This window comes from Aotus nancymaae, unplaced genomic scaffold (genome assembly GCF_030222135.1).
Source record: "Aotus nancymaae isolate 86718 unplaced genomic scaffold, 86718_ANA_hifiasm-v0.15.2.pri h1tg000008l, whole genome shotgun sequence".
Taxonomy (NCBI): domain Eukaryota; kingdom Metazoa; phylum Chordata; class Mammalia; order Primates; family Aotidae; genus Aotus; species Aotus nancymaae.
In genome coordinates, this window is record NW_026988419.1 from 17,442,797 (window position 1) to 17,465,692 (window position 22,896).

General features: G+C 46.1%; 1 protein-coding gene across 1 annotated transcript in view; it reads left to right on the plus strand.

The window, feature by feature from the left end:
- Nucleotides 1-22,896, plus strand: part of MARCHF4 (membrane associated ring-CH-type finger 4) — a 104,804-nt gene that overhangs the window by 58,943 nt on the left and 22,965 nt on the right. The window contains exon 2 of the mRNA XM_012446332.3: nucleotides 20,012-20,167. Within this exon, the coding sequence (XP_012301755.2) occupies nucleotides 20,012-20,167 (156 nt within the window). The remainder of the gene's footprint in view (nucleotides 1-20,011; nucleotides 20,168-22,896) is intronic.

The following is a 22,896-nucleotide window of genomic DNA, read 5'->3' on the forward strand; positions in this document are numbered from 1 at the left end:
ATGGAGATTTATAGAGCAAAAACAAAGATGGAATAAAAACAAAAATACATTATGTTGGGCTTATATCACATACATTTCAGGAGTGATGAGTCTCCTTTTTGAATGAGAGTGCAAGGATAATTAGAATAAGTGAAGAGGTGATCAACCTTAAGAGAAATTTCGGGCCGAGAGAAACCATTGTATTTGTTCTCGGTCATTACAAACAGCTTCGCTTTCCTCTGCTGAGGGATATAGGGGTCAGTTTTGCAAGTCTGGAACTTTGATTTAATGGCCCTTTACCCCTGAGTATTCATATCCTGTAAAGTCATAATTCAAGCCAAGAAAGCTAACAAGAAATCAAGATAGAGACCAGAAAGATGATTTATAGCTACAATTGAAGATGCTCCTTTTCAATACCTAGAGTGCTTATGTCCCTATGTCAAGGAAACTCATTCTAGAATCCATATGCATATATGAGAAGCCAAATAAATCTAAGAAGCATGAAGAAGTGAATCAGAAGCTTCACCCCAAATGATTTGGGGTGAGCAATAGAAATCTACCTTTTTCTACTCTAGGCAGCAAATCTTTCCAGCACCCTGAGTACTCCCATGACCATGTCTCACCCTCTGTTGTGCTGCAGATGCACAACCCTAAATTTCTCTTTCCAAGTTCCCTGTTTCAGGGTCCCGGGCTGGGTAGGAGGTTTCCAGTAGCTAGTGATGCCATTTCCAGATGACCTCTTGACCTGCCCATGAAGTGTGCTGCTCCCTTCCATTACAAAGAACTCCTGCTTCTGTGCCTTTGCCCTAGCTCACCTTTAAGCAATTCCTGGAATCTGGTGTTGCTTTTCATCTACAGAACCTTTGTATAATTTATAAAATCTTTAAAATTCAAAAACCGTCAGACTAATAGAGATGATTTATCAAACATCCCATTTAGCCAATGAGAAAAACACCAGCCCAAGAAAGACAAACAGAGTTGCTCACTTGGCAGGTGGAGGGGCCAGACTGAAAGCCAGAAACTTACCCAACCTTTCTCGGAGCTTGTTCTTCATCCTTTACCCCATCAGAGATGCACCTGCTTTGGGCATCGACACTCTCTGCATCACAAGCATTGACTTCTGTATCTGCACTCCCAGTCAAGTGGCCCAGCCATGCTTCATTTCAGGACCCTGCACATCAGGGAAAGAGCCAGCTCTGTCTCCACCTACCTCCTGACCTATTACAGAATCAGAAAGTGTGAGAAAAGCGATTCCTTGAAGGGGTGAGCTGATTTGTGCAGTCAATTACCTCTTTAAATGGCTGTCCTGCTCATTTCCCAAGCATTGATGGTCCAGTTAAGAGAGATGAAGCACAGGAGCCGGGGTACCCAAGCATGATCTGAGGACCAGGTGTGGAGGGGAATTGAGCTGTTTCCCGTCGTGGGAGGCCTGTTCTGCCTTTTAAGCACATGAACCAATGCCATCTTCCCCAAGCTTTTTCCCAAAGGCCAAGGACTTCTGTCTGCTTTTTCTGGAGATGAAGTTCTTGTCATTTCAAAGAGAATGCTGTTCATTGTTCGCTTCTTTTTTTTTTTTTTTTCTGTTTTCATTCCTATGTTCTGAGCTTAAATGAGGATTTTTATTCCTCAATGAAGAGACAGGAAGTATGAACGGAGAAGGGAGCTGTGAGAGAAGCAATGGAATTATTGAGGTATGTTTTTTGGAAGGATCACAAATTAGGATCCTTTATATCTTTATAAATTATAAAATAAAATGCTTTTCTTTCTATTACTTTTTTTTTGAGATGGAGTCTCACTCTGTCACCCAGGCTGGAGTGTAGTGGTGGAATCTTAGCTCACTGCAGCCTCTACCTCCAGGGTTCAAGCAATTCTATTGCCTCAGCCTCTCAAGTAGCTGTGATTACAGGTGCACGCCACCACACTTGGTTAATTTTTGTATGTTTAGCACAGACAGGGTTCCATCATGTTGGCCAGGCTGGTCTTGAACTCCTGAGCTCAAGTGATCCGCCCACCATGCCCGGCCTAAAATGCCATTTTCAATAGCACTCTTCAATGTATTGCTCGCCTTCCTTACTGAGTTTGTAATAAACTTTCAGTAAAAATTTGAAAATAAAAATCAAAAGGCACAATAAAAACAACACTGCTTAGTTGTTATAAGTGATGATTTATTGCTGTGAGTTTTAAAGTATTAATGAAGTAGAGTTTACTGCAAATTCTGAATATTTATCAAGCTTTTGTCTCACAAAATAGTTCTCTGAGGGCAATGATTTTGCTTGCATATTTTTTATGGTTCTGCTTTGCTTTTTGTCAACAGATTTATTCTACCACTAGGTCGACAGAGCATGAGTGTGTCAATGACTGGTCCCCCTTCTCTATGTCACTTCACTAGAAGGAGTCACAAAAACATATTTATTAAGACTCTGCACTATTCTAAGCTCTTTACATCTCATTATTGGATGTTCTTTCCAAAAGCCTTATTAGATCAGTAATACTACTGCCCTCATTGTAATAATGAGAAAACTAAGGTAGCAGGAGGTTAAGTAATTTGTCCAACATTCTCCAAAAACCACATGCATCATTGTACATTTATGCTAGAAAGCTACATTTTCTTGTTTTTCATAGTCACATCTATTGACCTTTATGTGTCATTCTTTTGTATATTTGTGTTCCAGAAATTGCCATGGCAGAAAGGATATACTCACTGCCATGAGAACGAGTTTTCCCTAAACATAATTACATTATTTTATTTGACTGAAATAAATTAACGTTGCTCTGAAACAACACTACAGGAATGCTTGCCATTGCTTCAAACCATGCAAATCGACAAATGGCACATGCACAGGACCACTGGGGAGCTGAGCTTACATTTGGAGAGCTCTCTAAAGTTGAAGATTGGCAATACAAGTGACAGTAACTATGTGGTGCTTCTCTCATGGAAGATGGGAAAGCACAGAGATGAGAAGATTCACAGGCTCCGTGCTCCTGTGCTGATCACCCAAGTGCACGGTGTGAGAAGGTCCTTCACCTAGGCTAGAGTCTAGCCCTGGAATTGGAACTGTGGTGCTGCAGCCAGGAAGACCCCTGAACAGGGGTTTCTTGCTGCCATGCACCTGCTTGTGTCCTTTCCCTTGGATCTTCTCTCACCTTCTTTGGGGGAGCAGACCAACTCTTTCCTGTACCTCCTGCCATGATGCTTTCACAGCCAATTAAAATTCTATTCCATTCTCAGCAAGGGAGCTGGCAGCCTTGGGTCTCCCCAGCAGGATGGGCTGGCTGCAATTAATGTCCCTTCTGGAGCCTGATTAGCTAAGGAGAGGCCAGAATACTCATCCTACCCCCAAAGCCACATTTAAATTAGGAAATGGGGGTTTCCCAGCTTATTGCCTCTATTAAGAGTCATCAGTTAATGCAAATGTGTTAACTACTTTCTATTTCATTTGTGGTAGTGGACCCAGATCACAAAGCCAAGAGATCATTTCACAACTGGATGGTCCCAGGAACAAAGGGAGGAGATACTCCTTGATTCCTTTAGTCACCAAATTCCAGCGCATTGGAATGAATTGAGGGCAAACTTTATTAGGCACAGGCTAGGAGTTGGGAATTCAACAGAAGCCATGGGAATAATGTTGATTATTATTATTTTGGAGCTTTGAATGTAGAAAGTAATTCATAAAGATGATGTATTTAAGGACCAGGCACAGTGGCTCATGCTGTAACCCAATACTTTGGGAGGTCAAGGTGGGCAGATCACTTGAGCCTAGGAGTTCAAGAGCAGCCTCAGCAACATAATGAAACCCTCCTCTATAAAATATACAAAAAAAAAAAAATTTAGCTGGATGTGATGGCACACATCTGTAGTCCCAGCTACCTGGGAGGCTGAGGTGGGAGGATCACTTGAGCCTGGGAGGTTGAGGCTGCAGTGAGCTGTGATCATGCCACTGCACTCTCACCTGGACAACAGAGGAAGTCCAACTCAAAAATATATATATAATAATGCATTTAAGAAAAAATTCAAATGATGGAAAAGGAGGAGAAAAATAAATATGGCATGTGCATCGTGTGGCAGACATTTTACATATAGCAAAGAATCCCACAAAAACTCTTCACTTTTATAGATGATAGAACTAAAGCTCAGCCAGGTTAGGGAGATTGCCCAAGATCACAAAGTTAATGTGGTAGATTGATTATACTAATGGCTCTAGATCTTCATGCTTCCCTATAGCCACTTTCTCTGGGTAATGCCTACCCACCCTGACTCTGAAGTAAGCCACATAATTTGCTTTGGTCAGCGGGACATTAGCAAACTTGATGCAGTAGAGGCTTGACAAGTGCTTGTGCATTGAAAAGTGCTTGCCCTCTCCTTCTCATGGGAACTCCTCTGCCTTCAGGCGAGCAGGCCTGGGCAATTCTACTGGATGATAAGAGACATGAGGCAGAGGAAGATCAACCTAACCTGCATCAGACAGTGTCCAGCCAATGCACAGATGCATGAGTGCGTCCAGCCAAGATCAACCAAGCCAGTTCAGCAGAACCCCTAAGCCAACTTGTAGGCTTGTGAAAAGTAATAAGTAGTTGTTATTTTAAGACACTAATTTTGGAATGCATATGCAGAAGTGAAGTCAGCAGCTGATATTAACTGATACAGCTAGTAAATGGCAGAGCCAGAAGTTGTCTGATCTGAAAGCCTGTGTGTTGTTCATTCACCATGAAAAGATAGGAAAAGGTTGAAATTGCAGCAGGAAAAAATACAGGTTAGATTAAGATATGTTTTTAACCACAAAGTGTTTTAGTCACATAAGGGCCTTATTGGGAAAGAGTGTGGGGTTCCCATATCTAGGTATCTTACAGGGCAATGGTGGGCAGTTATCTGGCTGACAGGTTTTAAATATGGGACCTTTCAGCCCAGGTGTCTTTGCCCTAAAGTTTGCCATCTCAGGGACTGACTATGCTGAGACTCTTGACAATAGTACTCCAAGTCACTCCTTTCACCCACCAGTTCCACAGAGAAGGCAAAGCACCCAGGCTAAGTTTCTGCAGCCTCCATGGGGCTAGGCACCCCCTGGTTCTCTTTCATGGCTGAGACCCCCCCACCAAGATTGCCACAGTTGCATTGCTGCTCATTTCTGACTTAGCTCTTCCCCAGTCCTGCAGCCACATCCCACTCTTTGCCTACAGTACAAAGAAAGGTAGGAAAAAAAAACAAAAAAACAGACTCTCTACGTCTTCTGAGCCTTTCTTTTCAGGGTCACAGTGGTGGTACTGTTGACAATTGCCCACGAGAAGGAGGAGAAAGGACAAGACCTGGAATGAGCGGCAATAGCAGCAGATAGTGACACACTCAGATGATGTAGATGGAAATTGGTGTCACCCTCCGGGAGACCAATTTAGCAGCACGTATTAACAGCCTTTAAAATGCCCTTTGAATTAGTAATTCCATTCCAGGACTGTCTTCTCAGGAAACTCAGGGATAGGACCTGCAAAATCACAGATCACCATGAGAATTTTTTTGTGACATAGTGTGAATGGAAAAATACAAGTTAAAAACAGGCTGTACATTATGTTCCTGATTTAGGGGGAATTATACGTGTGGGAAGGGGCTGTAGTTATAAGGAAAATTTTGATTTATAATAAATCTGTACATATTTTTAAGATATTTTTGAGATGGGAATCATTTTTCCTTCGCAGCCTCTGGGCATAGATAGCCATGGCTTGAACATAGCAGGAAAACATACCTTAAAAACCTAACAGAGGCTGGACATGGTGGCTCATGCCTGTAATCCCAGCACTCTGGGAGGCCAAGGTAGGTGAATCACTTGAGCCCAGGAGTTTGAGACCAGCTTGGGAAATATGATGAAACCCCATCTCTAAAAAAAATACAAAAATTAGCTGAGCATGATGGCATGTACCTGTAGTCCCAACTACCCAGGAGGCTGAGGTGGGAGGATCACTTGAGCCTGAGAGGTCAAGGCTGCAGTGAGCCATATTGTGCCACTGTACTCCAGTCTGGACAACAGAGCCAGACCCTGTCTCAAAAAAACAAAACAAAACAACAAACAAAAAAAAGACCCCCACCTAAAAGACTGGTAAAAGTCTGGAAAAAAAGTAGTTGAAATGATCAATGACATGAGAATAGAATTTAAAAATAGAACTTTTCGGGGTGGATGGATGATGGCTGAGCAGAAGATGAATGAAGATTTAAATAATTGTGAAGCATAAGAGGATGGGGAACGTGAACTTGGTCACTAAGTCCCAGAAAATGACTGAGAACAGCAGGTCTTGATTGATTGCTTAACTATTTAGTCATCTGAAATAAAAAAGGTAATATGTTATATACCAGGTCCTAATTAAGTGAAATGCAGGCCTAAAAATCATGGCAAAAGCTGAGAATCTGTCTGGATTGGAGAGAATGTGTCCTCGCGTGTGAATGTCTCATGGGCAGGAGCCCTCCTGAGTTCTCAACACCGGGGCTAAGAGTCAGAGCATTCAACCAATGCCGCTGAATGGCTCCTAAAAGAAGACCATGGGCTATGGCCTCTCTTCTTTGGAGGGAAACAATGCTGGTCCATAAATATTCCCCTGAGCCCTGAGTGCAGAGGTGTGAGCTGCTCCATGAGCTTTGGCCCTGTCCCATGTTGGTTGTCATGTGTGGATCGGAATGGGAAAACCGGAAGGCACTGGTGAGCAAGGAAGAATCCAGGGCTCCCTTCCATCTGCCAGGGCTGGGGGCAGCAGTCTGACCAGAGGCGGGGGGAGGGGAGGAGGACCTTTGAAGACCTCCCAACAGGCCCTTCCCAGCTCTAGAAGCAAGGAATACAGAATTCTTTGAAACAGAAAATAAGATTGCCAAGATGACAGAAGCTACAGCCACTTGGAGCAGCTTAGCAGAAGCTTGGAGTCAACAGACCGAAGTCTATTCACACGCCATAGTAATTCAGATTCTACTTAGCATGCTTATTCCTGACAGGGATCTGGAGCCAAGATTTCAGGAATAGTACGTTTCCTTGAGAGGTGTGAAATGAACTGGGCCAGGTTTCCAGCAGACTCTGGCATGGCTATCACCTGGCGAGAACGGGAGGCATCAATCTCACCGGGCGCAGGACCTGCCCTTTGGCGCTCTGAGCTCAGAGCAGGGTTTGGTCTTGAATTTTTTCTCTAGTTCAGTGCTGCCCCATTTCACCACCCTCAGAAAGGCCAGTGCCCTCTCTGGGTGGCAGTTTTTTCAGTTTAAATTGAGCATAATGATGAAGCTGATAATGAAGAAGAAATACAAGTCCCATATAGAGGAAGAATTGAAAAACAATTTAAATGTTTACAGCAACGTCTTTATAAAGTGAGCAGAGAAAATTATAGAGCAAAGATTTCTTTTTCTTTCTCCTGTTCCCCTTTGCTTGCTAAACTCTTTACCATGCAGATCATTTTACCCTCTGGGTCTTGCTTTCACTTTTTGTAGGCAAAAGGAAACCCCGGTTGGCCCTAGAAACACACCAGCTCACAGCCCTAACTGAAAGCCGGGAGGTAAAGAGAGGAGATGGCTGTAAACATTCACAACTTAATACCTGTTTGTTTCCCTCATCACAGGAGGTAGAAACACACACGTGCAGGAAGAAGCCTTGGGGAGAAACACGGAGGCAAGCAGGTGAAGGAAGGGCTGGGGTATCTGTTTTGTCTTTCCCCCACTTGACGTAACAGGGCTGTTCGCCACACCTGGAGACTCCTGGCTTTCAGCAGTTATTACCCACACGCATGATCTAGGCTCCCAGGCAACTACGCACTCTCAGGTTTCAGACTGATGAACTTCATTTACAAGGCAGTAAAGTGAGGTGCCTGGTAAGGCCGAACACTGAAGACACTCCTCGTCCACAAGGCAAGAGAGCATAGTCCTCTCCCTACCTCCTTTTGTTAGGATGTGAAGAGATGAAGTATGGATAGGTGGGTACCTGAGAGCCAACAATGACCCCACAATAAACACTACCTAGGTGTCAGACAGGGTCCTAAGAACGCCTTACGATCAGGTGCAGTGGCTCATGCCTGTAATCCAGCACGGCAACATGGCGAGACCCCATCCCTACAAAAAAAAAAACAAAATTAGCAGGGCATGGTGGTACATGCCTGTGATCCCAGCAACTCAGGAGGCTGAGGTGGGAGGATCGCTTGAGCCCAGAAGGTTGACGGCTGAAGTGAGCTGAGATCACGCCATTACGCTCCAGCCTGGGTGACAGGGAGAGACCCTGTCTCAAAACCAAACCAAAACAAAGCAAACCAAACAAAACAAAACCCTCACTTGTGTTACCCCATTGAATCCTCATGAGCACCTTGGAAGGCAAGAAGTATCTTTGGTCCCCCTTTACCCCTGAGAAAACTCACTTCAGGTCAGCAAGGATTCAACCCAGCCAGCCTGGGTCTGCAGGCCCCACTAACCATGCTGTATTACCCCATGCATGTCAGGTGCTCAAGACAATACCTGGCCTCTAGTACACGTTCAAAGGGTGAGCTACCAAGAGAGGCTGCAACAGCAGAAGTGCTAGCAGAGCGGTAGAGCTGCAGACGGCGTGGATGGGGGTTGGAGTGGGTAACATCCCTCACCTGGCAAGTGGAAGAACTGGGATTTGAACCCAGCAGTCGATGCTTGCATACAGGGTTTGGCACTTGGTTCAGTAAGTTACAGCTACTGGTATTTATTTTTATCTTTGTATACATATGAGTCTTAAAGTAATGTAGGAGACAGAAGGTTTGCTGAGGAGTTTCTGGTCCAGCGTTTCACAAAATGAGTCTCAGCCAACCTTGCTTCAAGAGAAGGGTGCGTCTTCATGGAATCAGAATCTCTGGAGTGAAGCCTGAGCTTCTGAATGCTTAACAAGCCTCCCAGGTGATTCTTATGCATGCTGAACTCTGAGAACCAAGAAATCAGGACTTAGATTGCTTAAGCCTGGGGCCACCAGCCAGAGAGGGTAGCAGTGCTGAGATTGGCTCCTAGGAAAGATCTTGCTTCCCCCCCCCCACCCCCCACCCCCGCCCGCCAGCTTTGTTAGGGTCCGTGATACACAGAAGTGGTTCTAAGTGCCTAAGGCTGTGATTCGGAACATTAGTGAAGTGTAACTTGCCATCACAGCTCCTTTGCACTTGCAACATCTGCCGTTTCCCCTGAACACACCGAATGATATTAATTACAGTGGCTACAGATTATTTTTTCAAGAATTTTACCACAGCTCCTGCAAAGAACACCATGAGGGTTTGGCACAGCTGAGGCTGGAATCCCTCTGCTTGTGTGCAGAGATCACAGAGGGCTGCTCGTAAGAAGCAAGAGTATTTGCCCCTTAACTTGCTAGAGGACCTGTGCCTTTGCCTTGACTTCACTTCTGGGAAAGAAAGAGAACATGCTGACCTGGCATCCCTGAAATTTCAGTGTAGTGGCTGAAACCTTGGAAACAGGCCCAGCCCACCATATGCAAATAACCCAATTCTGGTCATGCAAGATTTATCTAAATTATGTTTTTCTATTTAGCCAGGGGGAGGAGTGACAGCAAATCAGTCTTTAATTGTAGTTGTTTGGTAACAATGGTGATGGTAATGATGAGTTATGCAGAAAGACAGACAGTATATTATACATTTAGGTCGTTAGAAATACAGATATGATTATGAATATACATATTAAATGTGAGCTTTTTTTCCCGCCAGCCCCCATATAGCTTGGTTTGTTTATTATGCAGATCATGTTTGACTTCATAGAATTGGATATTATTTAAATTCAATTATTGTAAGGTTAAGTTCTTCTTTCTAGTACCAGTTGAGTAAATTTAGAGGCAGTTAGAGGGAATAGGTACATTTGTCTTATACCAGTAAAATTATAGGGAGGGAAGCAGGAACAAAACAATTATTGTGAAAATGAAAAACACAGTTTGGAGGGTTTGGCTTGGATCTGTTTGTTTTCCTTGTCTCTTTTTACATTCTTTTTTTGCATTAAAATCATGAGCAGAAAGTCTGGAAAATATTCCATGAAGATGGAAGCAAATTAAGAATGTGTGTGTGTGTGTGTGTGTGTCTGTGTGTGTGTGTGTCTGTGTGAAAATAAGCTAGTGGCAGGAGAGTAGAACTAGAAATAATTATGTGGTTAATTGAATTTAGTGTAGCTAACTACAGCTCATTAAGGCCTTAAATCTTTTTTTCCCCAGTAATAGAGTTCTTTCTTTTTCTAATCAAATTATATTGCAACAATCGTTTATTTCCTCTTGCCAGTGTCAACACACTGTTAGTCTCCTGAAGCCAAGACTTGGCCTTGGTGCCATCAGGAGGGAGGTGAGAACCCGGCGTGAGCTGTCTGGGAAGGGAGCATGTGAAATACCCTGGATGGGTGGTGCAGCTAAAGGATTGGCTGGGAAGGACTCCAGCCAGAAAACAAAGAGCTGCTCACTCACTATCCGACACCACACGCGGAGAATTCAGAATGGCTGGTCTGTGAACAGCAGTGGATTCTAGGGCCATGGGGGATGTTTGAAGGTCATCCTGCCAGCCAGCCTGCCTCCCACAGATAAGGGGGAAACTCACTTATCATTCTCTAGGGCGGCAGGCGTCAAACCCTTCTCCATTCATCTCTCCTCCACAATCTTTGCTGGAAAGATCTTCATGGTAGGTCGTTTTTCTTGATCCTGATACCAGGATACGTTGACCTCCCACAGGTCTGTAGAATGAAGAAATTACTGCCTGGTGTCCTGAAGGAAGAAGACACTGGAATCTTCTGGTTTCTCCTAGTTTCTTTCTATGCACTGGCTCAATTGGTGCTTCCCTTTTGTCTCCTCCCTCCCTAACCTTTTCCACCAACCCAGATTACAGACACAAATAGCTGGTCAATATCACGCACAGTTTGGTTGTGCCAATAAAGTTGGGTGTGTGTGTGTTATTGGCAAGCCTTATTGTTAGCTGGTCCCCCAAATATAGGAGCCCAAGGAGAGATACAAAATAGTACTTTTTCTATCAAGCCTATCATCACAGAGACGATCTAAGATGGACACTGGAGAATTCCCACTTTCTCTGTCATCTCTCCTTATTCTCCTCCACAAATCTAGTGAATTTTCTACTCCTATGCCCATTCCTCCCCACACCAATACACGTAGGTTCCAGCTCCACCCTGGAGGGGAAATTCCTATTTTAACTCTAGGTTCTCTGAGTCTTCACAGTGGAACAACTACAAGGCAACTGGACATTTCCTTGCTAATGTGAACTCCATCTCAGGGCAAACTTTAATGGGTTGCTATGCTTCCAAAACTCTCTGTCCCTTAACTTTGTCTTAACAGGTATCTCCCCCTCACCAAGGGTGGGGTTGTGAAGAAAGAGTGAAGGGGAAGTAAACCCCGTGCTGTTCAACCCCCTAACATAAACACACATCAACTAATATTCAATAAATATTACCTGCCAGGAACTGGTTCAGAGAAAAGGGACTGAGGGGAAAGCACAATAGAGGTTCTGTCTTGGTGTTGATATCATAACAGGGGAGCCAGCAAGGCCATCTCTTACATCGGGATAGAGAAGGCAAGGATCTGATGGACAGGCTGCTGTGGATGGGAGTCGAGACGAAGGCAGGTATCCTGCAGTGGGCAGAGAGGATATGGGTAAATTTGATGGACAGACTGGTTCCAGAGCCCTCCTTTCCCATTTTCTTGAGCAAGTAACAACCTCTCTATTTTCACCTATAAAATGAAGGAAATTGTTATTATCCTCATTTAGCTATTGAGGCAGTAGGTGGTCTAATGTCTGTGAAAGTGTTTGTATGTAGACCTGTGAAATATTTGTAACAATGGAATTATTAATGAGAAAATGTTACAGAGAGGAGAAATAAAGGAAGCCAGGAAAATGACCAGCATTTGAAGTGGGTGAGAGCGTAGGCTCAGAAGTGAGGACGTCTGCTATAAACTCTTACCTATTAGCCAGCATTTACTGAGAGCTTACTGTGTGCCAGGCCCGGAGCTAAACAGAGTCTCTTACCATCCTCCTCCCTCAGTTTCACAGATGAGCTATTTTATTTTAATAGAAAGAACACTTAGTGCTGCCCACAAGCATACTTTATTTCTCTAGTCTAATCACTCTAGAACGCTCCTGGATGACTATTTTATACCAGTCCTCAGACCTCCAGGACCTCCTCCCCAATCTTCACTCTCCACTAAGAAAATAGAAGAAACCAGAAAGAAAACTTGCCAAGTCCATGGTTAATGCTTGGTTCCCATCAGCAGCATTTGACAAGGTCCATTGCTCCCTCTTTTCTTGAAACACTGTCTTCTTCTTGGCTTTTAGAAAAATGTTCTCTTGCCATCTCACTGAGCTTCCCTTCTAAGTCTCTTCTGCTGGTTCTTCTACATCTCGTGACTTCTAAACATTGGCATCCTCTAGCATCAGCTCTGGGACCCCTTCCTTTTCCCACCTACACTTACTGCTTTGCTTGTCTCATCCAGACTCATAGCTTTCAACACCATCTGTACACCAGTGACTCTCAAATTTATATCCTGAGCCTGGACCTTTCCCTAAACTCCAGACTAACATAGCTCTCGGTACTTATTTGACATCTCTTGGATATCTAGCAGGCACCTTAAAGTTGACACTTCTAAAACTGAGCTCCCAATCTTTCCTCCAAAACCTGCATCTCCTTCGGTCTTTCCCATCTCAATTAAAGATAACTCCCTATCCTTATTGTGCAGGTCAAAATTAGCACCATTCTTGACATTTCTGCTTCTCTCCTCACCACATCCAGTCCATCAGCAAATCTTAACATCTACATCCTCAAAATAGATCCTGAAACTGATCATTTCTCAGGACTTCCTCTGCTACCATAGTGGTCCAAAACACCATCAGGACTCACCCGGATGAACACGACACCAGTCCTTATTTCCCACCAGTCTGTTTACAATAGAGCAGCCAGTGATCCTGTCAAACGTGATCAGATCATGTCACTCTCCTCTGCTCAAAAAACTCACGATTGCCCATCTCATTCACAAATGCCAAGTCCTCAAAGCGATCCACAGATCAGGCCTGATCTGTCCCCTGACTCTTGATCCCTGTTATATCTCTGACTTCATTTCCTGCTCCTCTTCCTCTAACCTACCGCAGAGACACAGCCCCTTTGGTTCCCCTAGAACATACCAGGCATGTTTCTGCCTCAGAGCCTTTGCACTTGCTATTCCCTCTGTCTAGAATGCTCAGCCCCCAAATACTGTATGGCTTGCTCCCTTACTTTCCTCAGGTCTTCACTCAAATACCTCCATTGAGTGAAGCCTTCATACATACGATTTCAATCCTATGTAGGATTTCAACCGCCCCGCTCCCTTCTATTCCATTTCCCTTTTCCCTGCTTATTTTTCTTCATAGCACATACAGCCTCTTAGGTATATATACTTTACTTTTTATCATACTTATTGTCTGTCTTGACTAGAGAACTTTAGTCAGTTCCATTCCCTGCAGTATCCTTATCACCTAAAACAAAACCTGGAACATAGTAGATGAATATTTAATGAATAAATAATGATTGAGCAAGGCCCAGAGAGGTTAAGCAACTTGCCCAGGGTCGCACAGATTGTAACAGCTTGGATATACCCAAGCCTGCCTGAGATTAGAGCCCAAGCTTTTAACCACCATATTAGTCTTCTTAAAGGAATAGGTCCCTAAACTGCACCCCAAGGCTGGTGTTCCTGTCTCCTTGTTCTGTTCTCTCAGATTTCCAAACTACAGCATGCACAGGACTGTCTTTGCTACACTAGACTGTTATTTCTTTCTTTCTACTCAGTGGCAGGGATGCCTGGCACCTGTGTGGGTAGAAGGGGAAGTCTTTGATTTGCCTGTCACTACCATGGCAACCAGGTAACCTAGAGACTCCAAAAGCGAGACCTTCAGACTGAAAGAGGCAAAAAATGAAACAAGCTCAAAATAAACAGAAAGAAATCAATGAATGGAGAAACAAGCAGCTTGCTGTGTCATCGGCAGTGTTGGGAGGGAAACAATTTCTCCTCAACCATCACAAGTTTCTAGTTGGGACAGGCCCTTGTAACAAAAGACAGATTGACAAGAGAAAAAAGAGCAAGTTTATTAGTGTATGCAGTGTGTATCATGTGGGAGAAACGTCAACAAAAGGTAACTCACTGGCTTAGAACTCTGGTTAATACAGCATCTTCAACAAACACAGTGTATTTTTAGAGAAGTGACAAGACAAAGGAAAAGGACTTTGAGTCTCTATGGGCAGCGACTTGGGGGGAAATAAAACAAAGGGCAGAAAAACTTTAGTTAGTAAAGCTTGTTAATATAAATTCCTCTATCGCAGTGAGACTTGCAGTGAACTGAGATTGCGCCACTGCACTCCAGCCTGGGTGATAGAGCGAGACTCTGTCTCCATCTCCAAAATTTTCTCTCTCTCTCTCCATTTTCATATATATATATATATATATATATATATATATATATATTCCTCTGGTAGCTATCATCTGGAGGCTGATGAGGGTCTAAAGCTGTGTTCAATGTTTACTTTGTTCTCCTGGTGGAAAGGGGGAGGCAAAGACATAGATTTGTCTTTGTAAATCTATGTCCTGCTTTATGCAAATAAAGAGCAGAGAGTTCTCCTGAATCTGCTGCTTCTTAATTGTCTTAGCTCAACACGCCTTCATATTTTGGGGAGGCATATTATGGTCTCCTACAGCAGTGAGCGGAATACATCTGTCTGCTCTGCCTCCCACCAGCTCCATCACAACCAAGGCTAGAGGGTCACTGCCTGCCTCCTGCCTCTAGCACGACCCCACTTAACCCATACAAGAGGCCTGCACTCTTCTTCTGTCTGGCATCCCTGAAAAGAAGGTTCTCCAGATGCTCCCAGTGTCCCCATGGTGACACAAGGAACAATCTTGGGCTAGAAGTTAGGGTCCCTTATCCTTCCCAGAAGAGCAGACTCTCTTAGAAAATTCCTTCGTCTTTACCACTCTTGGTGACTTGATTGATTCTTTTCTTAGGCACTCACTCCCTTCCTTACCTAGTTCACCTGTCTTAAAGTGACAGTAGGAAATAGAACTGTGGTAGAAAAAAACTATGAAATTAAAGTTCTTACAGACATGTGAGCTAGAATTGTAATATTTTACCAGGAGGACTTACTTGTGCCAGGCACCATGTCAAAGCCTTGCATTCATGATCTCATTTAATCCTTACAGGTCAGGCAAAATGGCTCACGCCTGTAATCCCCACAATTTGGGAGGCTGAGGCAGTGAGGCTGAGGCAGGAGGATCATTTGAGCCCAGGAGTTTGAGATCAGCCTGGGCTACATGATGAAATCTCATCTCTACAAAATATACAACACATGTTGCTGGGCATGGTGGCATGTGACTGTAGTCTCAGCTACTCAAGAGGCTGAGGTGGGAGAATCACCTGAGTCTGGGGAGGTCAAGGCTGCAGTGAGCCATGATCATGCTACTCTGCACTCCAGCCTGGGCAACAGAGTGAGAACGTGTCTCAAAGGAAAGAAAATAAAAATCTTGCGGAGGTAAGAGTTACTTATAAAGGAGAGATGAAGAAATGGAGCCTCAGAGAGGTTAAGAGACTTGCCTAAATTTGCACAGCTGGTGAAGAGACGCCAAAAACGAAGGGGCTGTTTCCCAAAACCATGCTCTTAATGACTGCTCCACAGTGTGTCCTTTGGGGGCCCGGTGATTAGGGAAGATCCCATTTTTCTTGTTTCAGTTATTCTCAGGGCAGTCTCTGGCCCCAAGACTCTGAGCAGATCATTGAGGAAGCGTCTGGCGCCCTTCGCATTTAATGAGCCCCTTTGATCTGTGGAGTTTGCTGAGCTCTGCAGACAAGAACATGGTAATCCTCCCAGCTCAAATGCTGCAGCCTCAGGAGCTGGGCCAGAGGGGCTTGTCCTTTCCCACACCCTGGGGCCTGTTCAATTAGTAAGCACGCCTTAATTGTACATCGCTGATGTGCTCAGTTCTATGGAGTATGTAGGAACAGCTCTAATCGCAGAGGAGTTGAAGATGGTGAAGTGCCAGACTGCGGGTGATGATGGGAGACTTGGCTGAGGGTCAGAGCTGGACCAGGAATTGAGGTGGGATTTGGAGAAGGGGAGACTTAACAGGCACAGGTGCAGGTGGGGCAGCAGGAACCAGAGGATGGAAGCAGGGTGAGCAGAGTGGGTGGTGCAGCTGAGACTCTGACAGCCATGTGACCTTGTGTGAGTCATTTAACCTTTCTCCTCCATTAGGGATATCTCTCTTATTGAGAGAATTTTACTAGGGCAGATGGGGAGGGAATTCATCTCAGTGTCCACGCAGCACCATTTTGGCTTTGAATACAGTTTACTGCAAGGAGCATCTTCCCAAGTCTAGCCTGAATCCGTCCGGCTCATTTCCACTTCTGTTGTTCTTGGCAACATACAGGTTTGACCAGGAGAAGTTGGCGAAGAGTCCCAGTTAAAGCTTTTTGGAAGCTCCAAACACTAAAAAGATTATGGGCTTTCCCCCAAATGTACATAGAAATACACTAAATCATAACCTACAAAACTTGTCTGAATGCCAAAGTTAAAATAGCTTGTTTCTGGATTTCCCCCAACCCCCAGAGCAAATCCCGGATCACTTCCTTTATCAAAGTCAAACTTTTCTAACAGTTGGTTGTCCTTGCTTTCTTTTCTTTTTTGAGATGGAGTCGCGCTCTGCCGCCCAGGCTGGAGCACAGTGATGCCATCCCTGCTCACTGCAACCTCTTATTGCTCCAGGTTCAAGCAATTCTCCTGCCTCAGCCTCCTGAGTAACTGGCATTATAGGAGCATGCCACCAAGCCCGCTAATTGTTGTATTTTTTTGTAGTGATGGGGTTTCACCATGTTGGCCAGGCTGGTCTTGAACTCCTGACCTTAAGTGATCTGCTCGCCTTGGCCTCCCAAAGTGCTGGGATTACAGGCATGAGCCACCATGCATGGCCCATCCTTACTTTCTAATATTTGTAATGCCAGAAGCAAGTCCCTGTGGTGCCTTTTGGGGTTTTCTTCTCCCTACAGGAAAATGAATGCTTTGCTGGAGGGTAAGCAGCATAGTCCTGGCCTCTTGATCCTTACCCAGGCACTGGGACCAGGCCAGGTCATGCTCCTCCTTTCTCCACCCAGATTAGCATGCTGAGGCTTGGGGGGCTCCCGTGGGCCCTGATGGTCCCACAACCAGAGCCCAGGTCTTGTTATCAGCTGTGCCCCAGGCAGCAGCTCTTCCTGCCTTGTCTCCTGGCTGCTGCTTGGGAAGCAAGGCGTGGAGACTTCACTGTCGCTCAGCACCATTGCCAGGGACCAGAAGTAATGTCTCTTACCTGATGGGCAATTTGACATGGCTGCTTAACAACCCGATTAATCAAACCCAGCTCATCCTGTTAGAATTAATGAGCCTAGGAAATGCTGCCACGAATAATGAGGAATTTCGCCCCTCCTGTAGCACGTCTCTCCACTCACCCCCTCCTGTTTCCTTTTCAGAGCCAAAGAGCAGCACCTCAGTACAAGGGCCCTTAGGCCTCGATGGGTGTACCTAGCACCCAGCAATGTGGGCATCTCCCGCTTCTTCTCTTCTCCAGGAGATGGCTGCCTACCTGGAGCCAAAGGCTGGCCATGTCCTAGAGAAGCAAAACCTCTTGTTCATCAAACAGATATGCATGCATTCATCTCTCAAAGTTGAATTGAGTATCAGACTTTACCAGGCCCTTTACTAGATGTTAGGGCTGCAAAGATGGATGAGATATCGTTCCTGTGAGGGGCAAATAGGGGTGTGCTATAACAGAGGATATAGGAAGGGCCTGGAGCCACAGCAAAGGGGGCCCGTTGATATTGGAGGAGCAGAGAGGGGAACCAAGGAGGGCTTTATGGGGATGAGTACCAAGAACCAGCTCAGTCAGGAGACCCCCAACCAGGAGGGCTGAAGGTATTGAGAGGCAGACACCCAGATAGCCAACAGAGTGGATCTATCCCGGGGACCAACAGCCTGAGAGCCTGTGGGACTTATAGCTCTCCAGACTGAAGGCCCTGAGCTGAGAGTCATCCACGTATTTAGTTGCTCTTTGACAGGTGATTCTTATTAATACACAGGTGTTTTACGTAGACATATAACCCAGGAATATACCAGGTAGGCAGCTGTTACCTGCTTACCACTGATTACAAACTAAAAGGTATCCTCCACAAAGGAGCCATGGGGGCAGGATAAAGTTAATGTTTCTCAACAGATGAGCACCTGAGCATTTCTGTCAAGTTCATTCATTGCACAAATACACACAGAGTGCCAGGCACTGATCAAGATGGTCCCCAGAGTGAATAAAATGGATGTGGTTCCCATTCTCGTGGAGTGGGCATTCTCATTCCTGTTCCTCAAGGCAGTGCAGGCAACCTGAGAAGACACATTTTTTCATGTACTTATTCAAACATGAAAACTTATTTAGGGCCTGGCCCCTTGGGTATAGGGCTTTGCACAGGAGGAAAGGTGTGCAAAGATGAACACCTCACCCTGCCTTCTGGGGCTTCTCTGGTGGGTAGACAGGGATATGCCTAGATCCTCATAATGACATGCCAAGCATGCTAACAGAGATGTGCCCAAGTCACTCTGCATAAGGCACTCAGAGTTCAAAGCCCTGTGCTGAACCTGGAGAAGTCAGGGGCCACTCCCTGTAGGAGGCAACATTCAAATCATCTTGAAGACGGAGAATAACAGTCGACAGAAAGACCAGGTGCAAAAGGACATTCCAGACCTCATTCAGGTCACAGTGAGGTCCTTGAGTGATAGGAGTTGAAATGAAAAGGAAAGATGATTCCAGGACTCTTAGAAGGAATGGCTGATTCTACAGTCTACAGCCAAGAGCGTGATTACAGAGGCAGATGGAGATCCGGAACTTCAAGACCAGCCTGGGCAACATAATGAGACCCCATCTTTACAGAAAAATAAAAAATTAACCAGGCATGGTGGTGCATGCCTGCAGTTTCAGCTACTTGGGAGGCTGAGGCCAGAGCATCACTTAAGCCCAGGAGATCAAGGCTGCAGTTAGCCACGATTGTGCCACCACACTCCAGCCTGGGCAGCAGAGCGAGATCATGTCTCAAAAACACCAAACAAACAAAAAACACAGGTTTCAGCCACGGCCATCTGCCCAACACTGCAGTCCACTCACAGGGAGTTTCAAACCCTGACACCATCTTGCTCAGTTGAGTCCTCTGCCTCTGATTCCAATTCCTCCAGGCTGGGCTTCCCAGCTACCCCCAGCCAGGCCCAAGAGTGGCTGGAGAAACCCAGGCCTTCAGTGAGGGCATCTGCCCAACCTCCTAGATCCCTAGGATTCAGACCTGTCTCCATGTTTTTCTCACTTGGGGACTGAGGGCAAGAGGCTTTGCTGAGAAGAGCTGGATCTCTATGCATTGGCCTGCAGGAGACTGCAAAGGCTCCAGACCAGAGCTCAGAGCTCTACACTCAGCCAAAATGATCATCACCATGTATTTTAAAAGCCTGCACCCAATTGTTACTATTTGACTACTGGGAGGTTTTACATAAAGATCCCCACTAGATCTCCATATCTACACTGCCTAGAGCTGATGGTGGCTGTCCCTTTAACTTGGGTCTGAGCCTTCCAATTCAGACCCTACCCGCTAGCTTTTGTCACCTGTGGTGCCTGCCTGGCCTTGAGAGCATTTGAGTTTGCAACCCTTGGGCAAGCCTTTACAGAGAAGCTCCTGGAGCCTGACACCCCCCAGTGAACAGCAGAGGCTTCCGCAGAAGGCACTAGCCCACTCATCTTCGTAGACGCTAGGAATTCACAGTACTGAGGTGTATCAAGTAGGAGCAGGGGCTCAGAGCTATTGGTTGTGCTGACCGACGTGGCTTGGCTCTCACAGTGGAGGTGCTGGAGCCCAGGCCTCCTTTTTGGAGTCTGGTGTCCCCAAACAAAGCCCGTGACCTGCTTGGGTGGCCCAAACCAGGCTGCAGCTGCCACCCATTGGCCCACGGCCCACCCACCAGCCACTGTGAGGCTCGGCCTCATCACCATGTGCTCTCTCCCTGCAGGGGGAGCTGCTGAGCCCGTGCCGCTGCGATGGCTCGGTCAAGTGCACACACCAGCCTTGCCTCATCAAGTGGATCAGCGAGCGGGGCTGCTGGAGCTGCGAGCTGTGCTACTACAAGTACCACGTCATCGCCATAAGCACAAAGAATCCTCTGCAGGTACAACCCAGGGCTGCCCGGCGGGGAGGCTGGGCCTGGAGCTTCCACACCACCTGCTTCAGCAGGAGGCTCTCTTCAGCTTAGATTCAGGGCAGTGTGAAGAAAAGGAGGGAGCAGCCTGGGTAGGCAAGCACGGTGGGTGGCGTGGGGCAGGAGGGGAGGAAAGGACATTTGTGTTTTCTCTTAAGCTTCACCAAGAAGAGGAAGAGATGAGGCAAAGAGAGAGAAATAGATACAGAAGGAAAGCAGTGTGGAGGATCAGAGGAAAAAGGGGGAATAAGTAAGTGAATTGATGAATAAATAAATGCAGAAAGGAGAGGAAAAGGAAAGGAAAGGAAGAAATAAAGGAGGGAGGGAAGAAGAAAAAAAGAAAGACTAGAGGGCAGAAGAGAACAGGATACAAAAAGACAGGCGGTAGGAGGGGTGAGGAGAAGGACTGAGATCAAGGTACAGGCTGGCAAAGAAGAAATAAGAACAGCCTCAGTGGCACTTCTCACACTTCAATGTGCATGCAATTCATCTGCAGTCTTGTCAAAACGCAGGCTGTGATTCAGTAGGTCCGGAGCAGGGCCTGGGATTCTGCATTTCTAACCAGGTGATGTTGATGCTTCTGGTTTGGAGACCACACTTCCAGTGGCAAGGAACAGAGGGAAAAACAGAAGAGACAGGAGAGGGAGGCAGAGAAAAATGGGAATATGAGCAATAAAAAATAGAAGAAGAGGAGAGAATAATATGAAAAGCTACTGTGGAAAGGCAGGCAGGGCCAGGGTGGAATGAGGGCCTGCCACACAGATTCAGACAGAACTTAGGATTCCTTTGCCTGCCCCAGCACTCTATCCCTGCCCTGACTCATCTATTGTCCCAGAGGAGCTGGTGGGCCTGTGCCACCTGCACAAATGCCCCAAATCAAACAGCTCTCCTTCGAGGCACACACACATACAGAGAGCATTTTGCTTCTGAAAATACCTCCACATATGCAAGATCAGCCAATTAAGCTGCCACATAATCAATTAGTGAGCATGAGAGGGAGGATGGGGACTTAGCTCCTGGCACAGTCTCACTCCTCCTCTCTGGGGTGGTGTGGTGGGTGGGGGGCAGTCCTGAAAGCCCAGGAGGGCTGAGTGGGGGGTGGGAGGGATGGTGGGGGTGGGGTCTTTGCATGAAGGAGAAGCTGGAAACACCCCAGCTATGGTGTCCAGGGTGTCTTATTTTAGACCCCATGGAGTTTTCCATGGGGCACTCCCAGGAATGAGTCTGTGTATGTGTGTGTGTGTTGCACACACAAGTGTGCTGTGGTTGGGGGTCATTTCTGGAAGGTGGCACTAAAAACCCCAGGCACCTTAGTCCTCTTAGTAGAATACCAAGGGGTCATAAAGAGGTGCCTTTCCCTGCTGCTGGTTCCATCTTCAATTCACTTCAAAATCTCGAAGTGTCTTAAAATAGCAGTGTCACGAGACAGTGGACTCCACCACGTCCTCTGGGCTCCAGCAGGGGTCTGAATGCATTAACCCTTCCCTTCCTTTTCAGTTGGCTCAAGCCTCAAGGAAGGGTCAGATTCCAAAGCCATGTGCCCACCCCAAAGCACCCTTCCTTGGCTGTACCCTTGACTCACGAAGTGAAAATGCATTTAGGGATAAGTTTTTCCTGGGGATAAAAAAATGAAAAGGTTATTCTAATCTCCCAAGTCAGGTAAGCAAGTGGCAGTGTTAGCGATACAGATCTATGAGTCTATTCCTGAGTTCCTACTTTGTCTTCCTCTGTGGGTTTCTTGACACTCACTACTGGAGGCTCCCTCTGATTCTGTTGCTCCTGGAAATGCAACGGTGTGTGCTTAGCAAATGCCATCTCACTTCTGGATAGCACAGGAAGAATGAAGTAGTTTGGATTAGAAGCAATGTTGTGTGGTTGTGGTCCACATTGTCTCAGTTGTGTGTCCTGCACTCCTCGGGCCCAGCATCATGTGAGACAGCTGCCTGCTCAGCACACTGGGCAACTTCTGGGCTACTATGCCCCAGCCCAGCTGCATCATCTGCAGTGTAGGATGGAGCTGGCAGGCCCCACTGCAAGCGGACGGATCAGTGGATGGGAGTCCCAGGCACAGGCACGTTTGGGGATCTCCCTGCCTTGACATGGCGATCTGTATTTTTGCTAGAACATCATGAAGAATACCCTTCAAAGCACTGGTTTAAGAGTGATTACATTTAACATAACACTCTAGGAACTTGGAAAGACCAATTCTTTCCATTTTACAGAAAGGAAATGGAAGATCCTCATGATTTATTGACTTCTCCTAGGTTACACTCAGTGCATAGGAGCAGAGCCCAATCAGGATTGGGTCATCCGATGCCTTGCTCAGCACCCCTTCCTGTTCTGAGACACACAACATCCGGTCTCTGTGCTCTTCCCCCTGTCTCTCCGTTCATTGGTGCTGCAGGATAAGAACTCAGGGGATGGAGAAGCCTCATGATACTGAGATCACAGTAGGGATCTGGTGGCAGCCTGGGTCCCTGGGTGCCCATCTCCCCCTCACAGCCCTCCTGTGAGTTTTCAGAGCTCGCTCACTCCCTCATCTCTGTGGAGCTTCATATGGGAAAGACAGGACGAGAGTGCTTTGTCCATAGCACCCGCCCTGCTCGTTCGTCACACTTCACACTACAGTCAGGAGCCCCATTTAGGCTCCACAGCTGGCTTCAGAGCTGGTAGAAGGGGCTTAGAGATGAAGAGAAGCT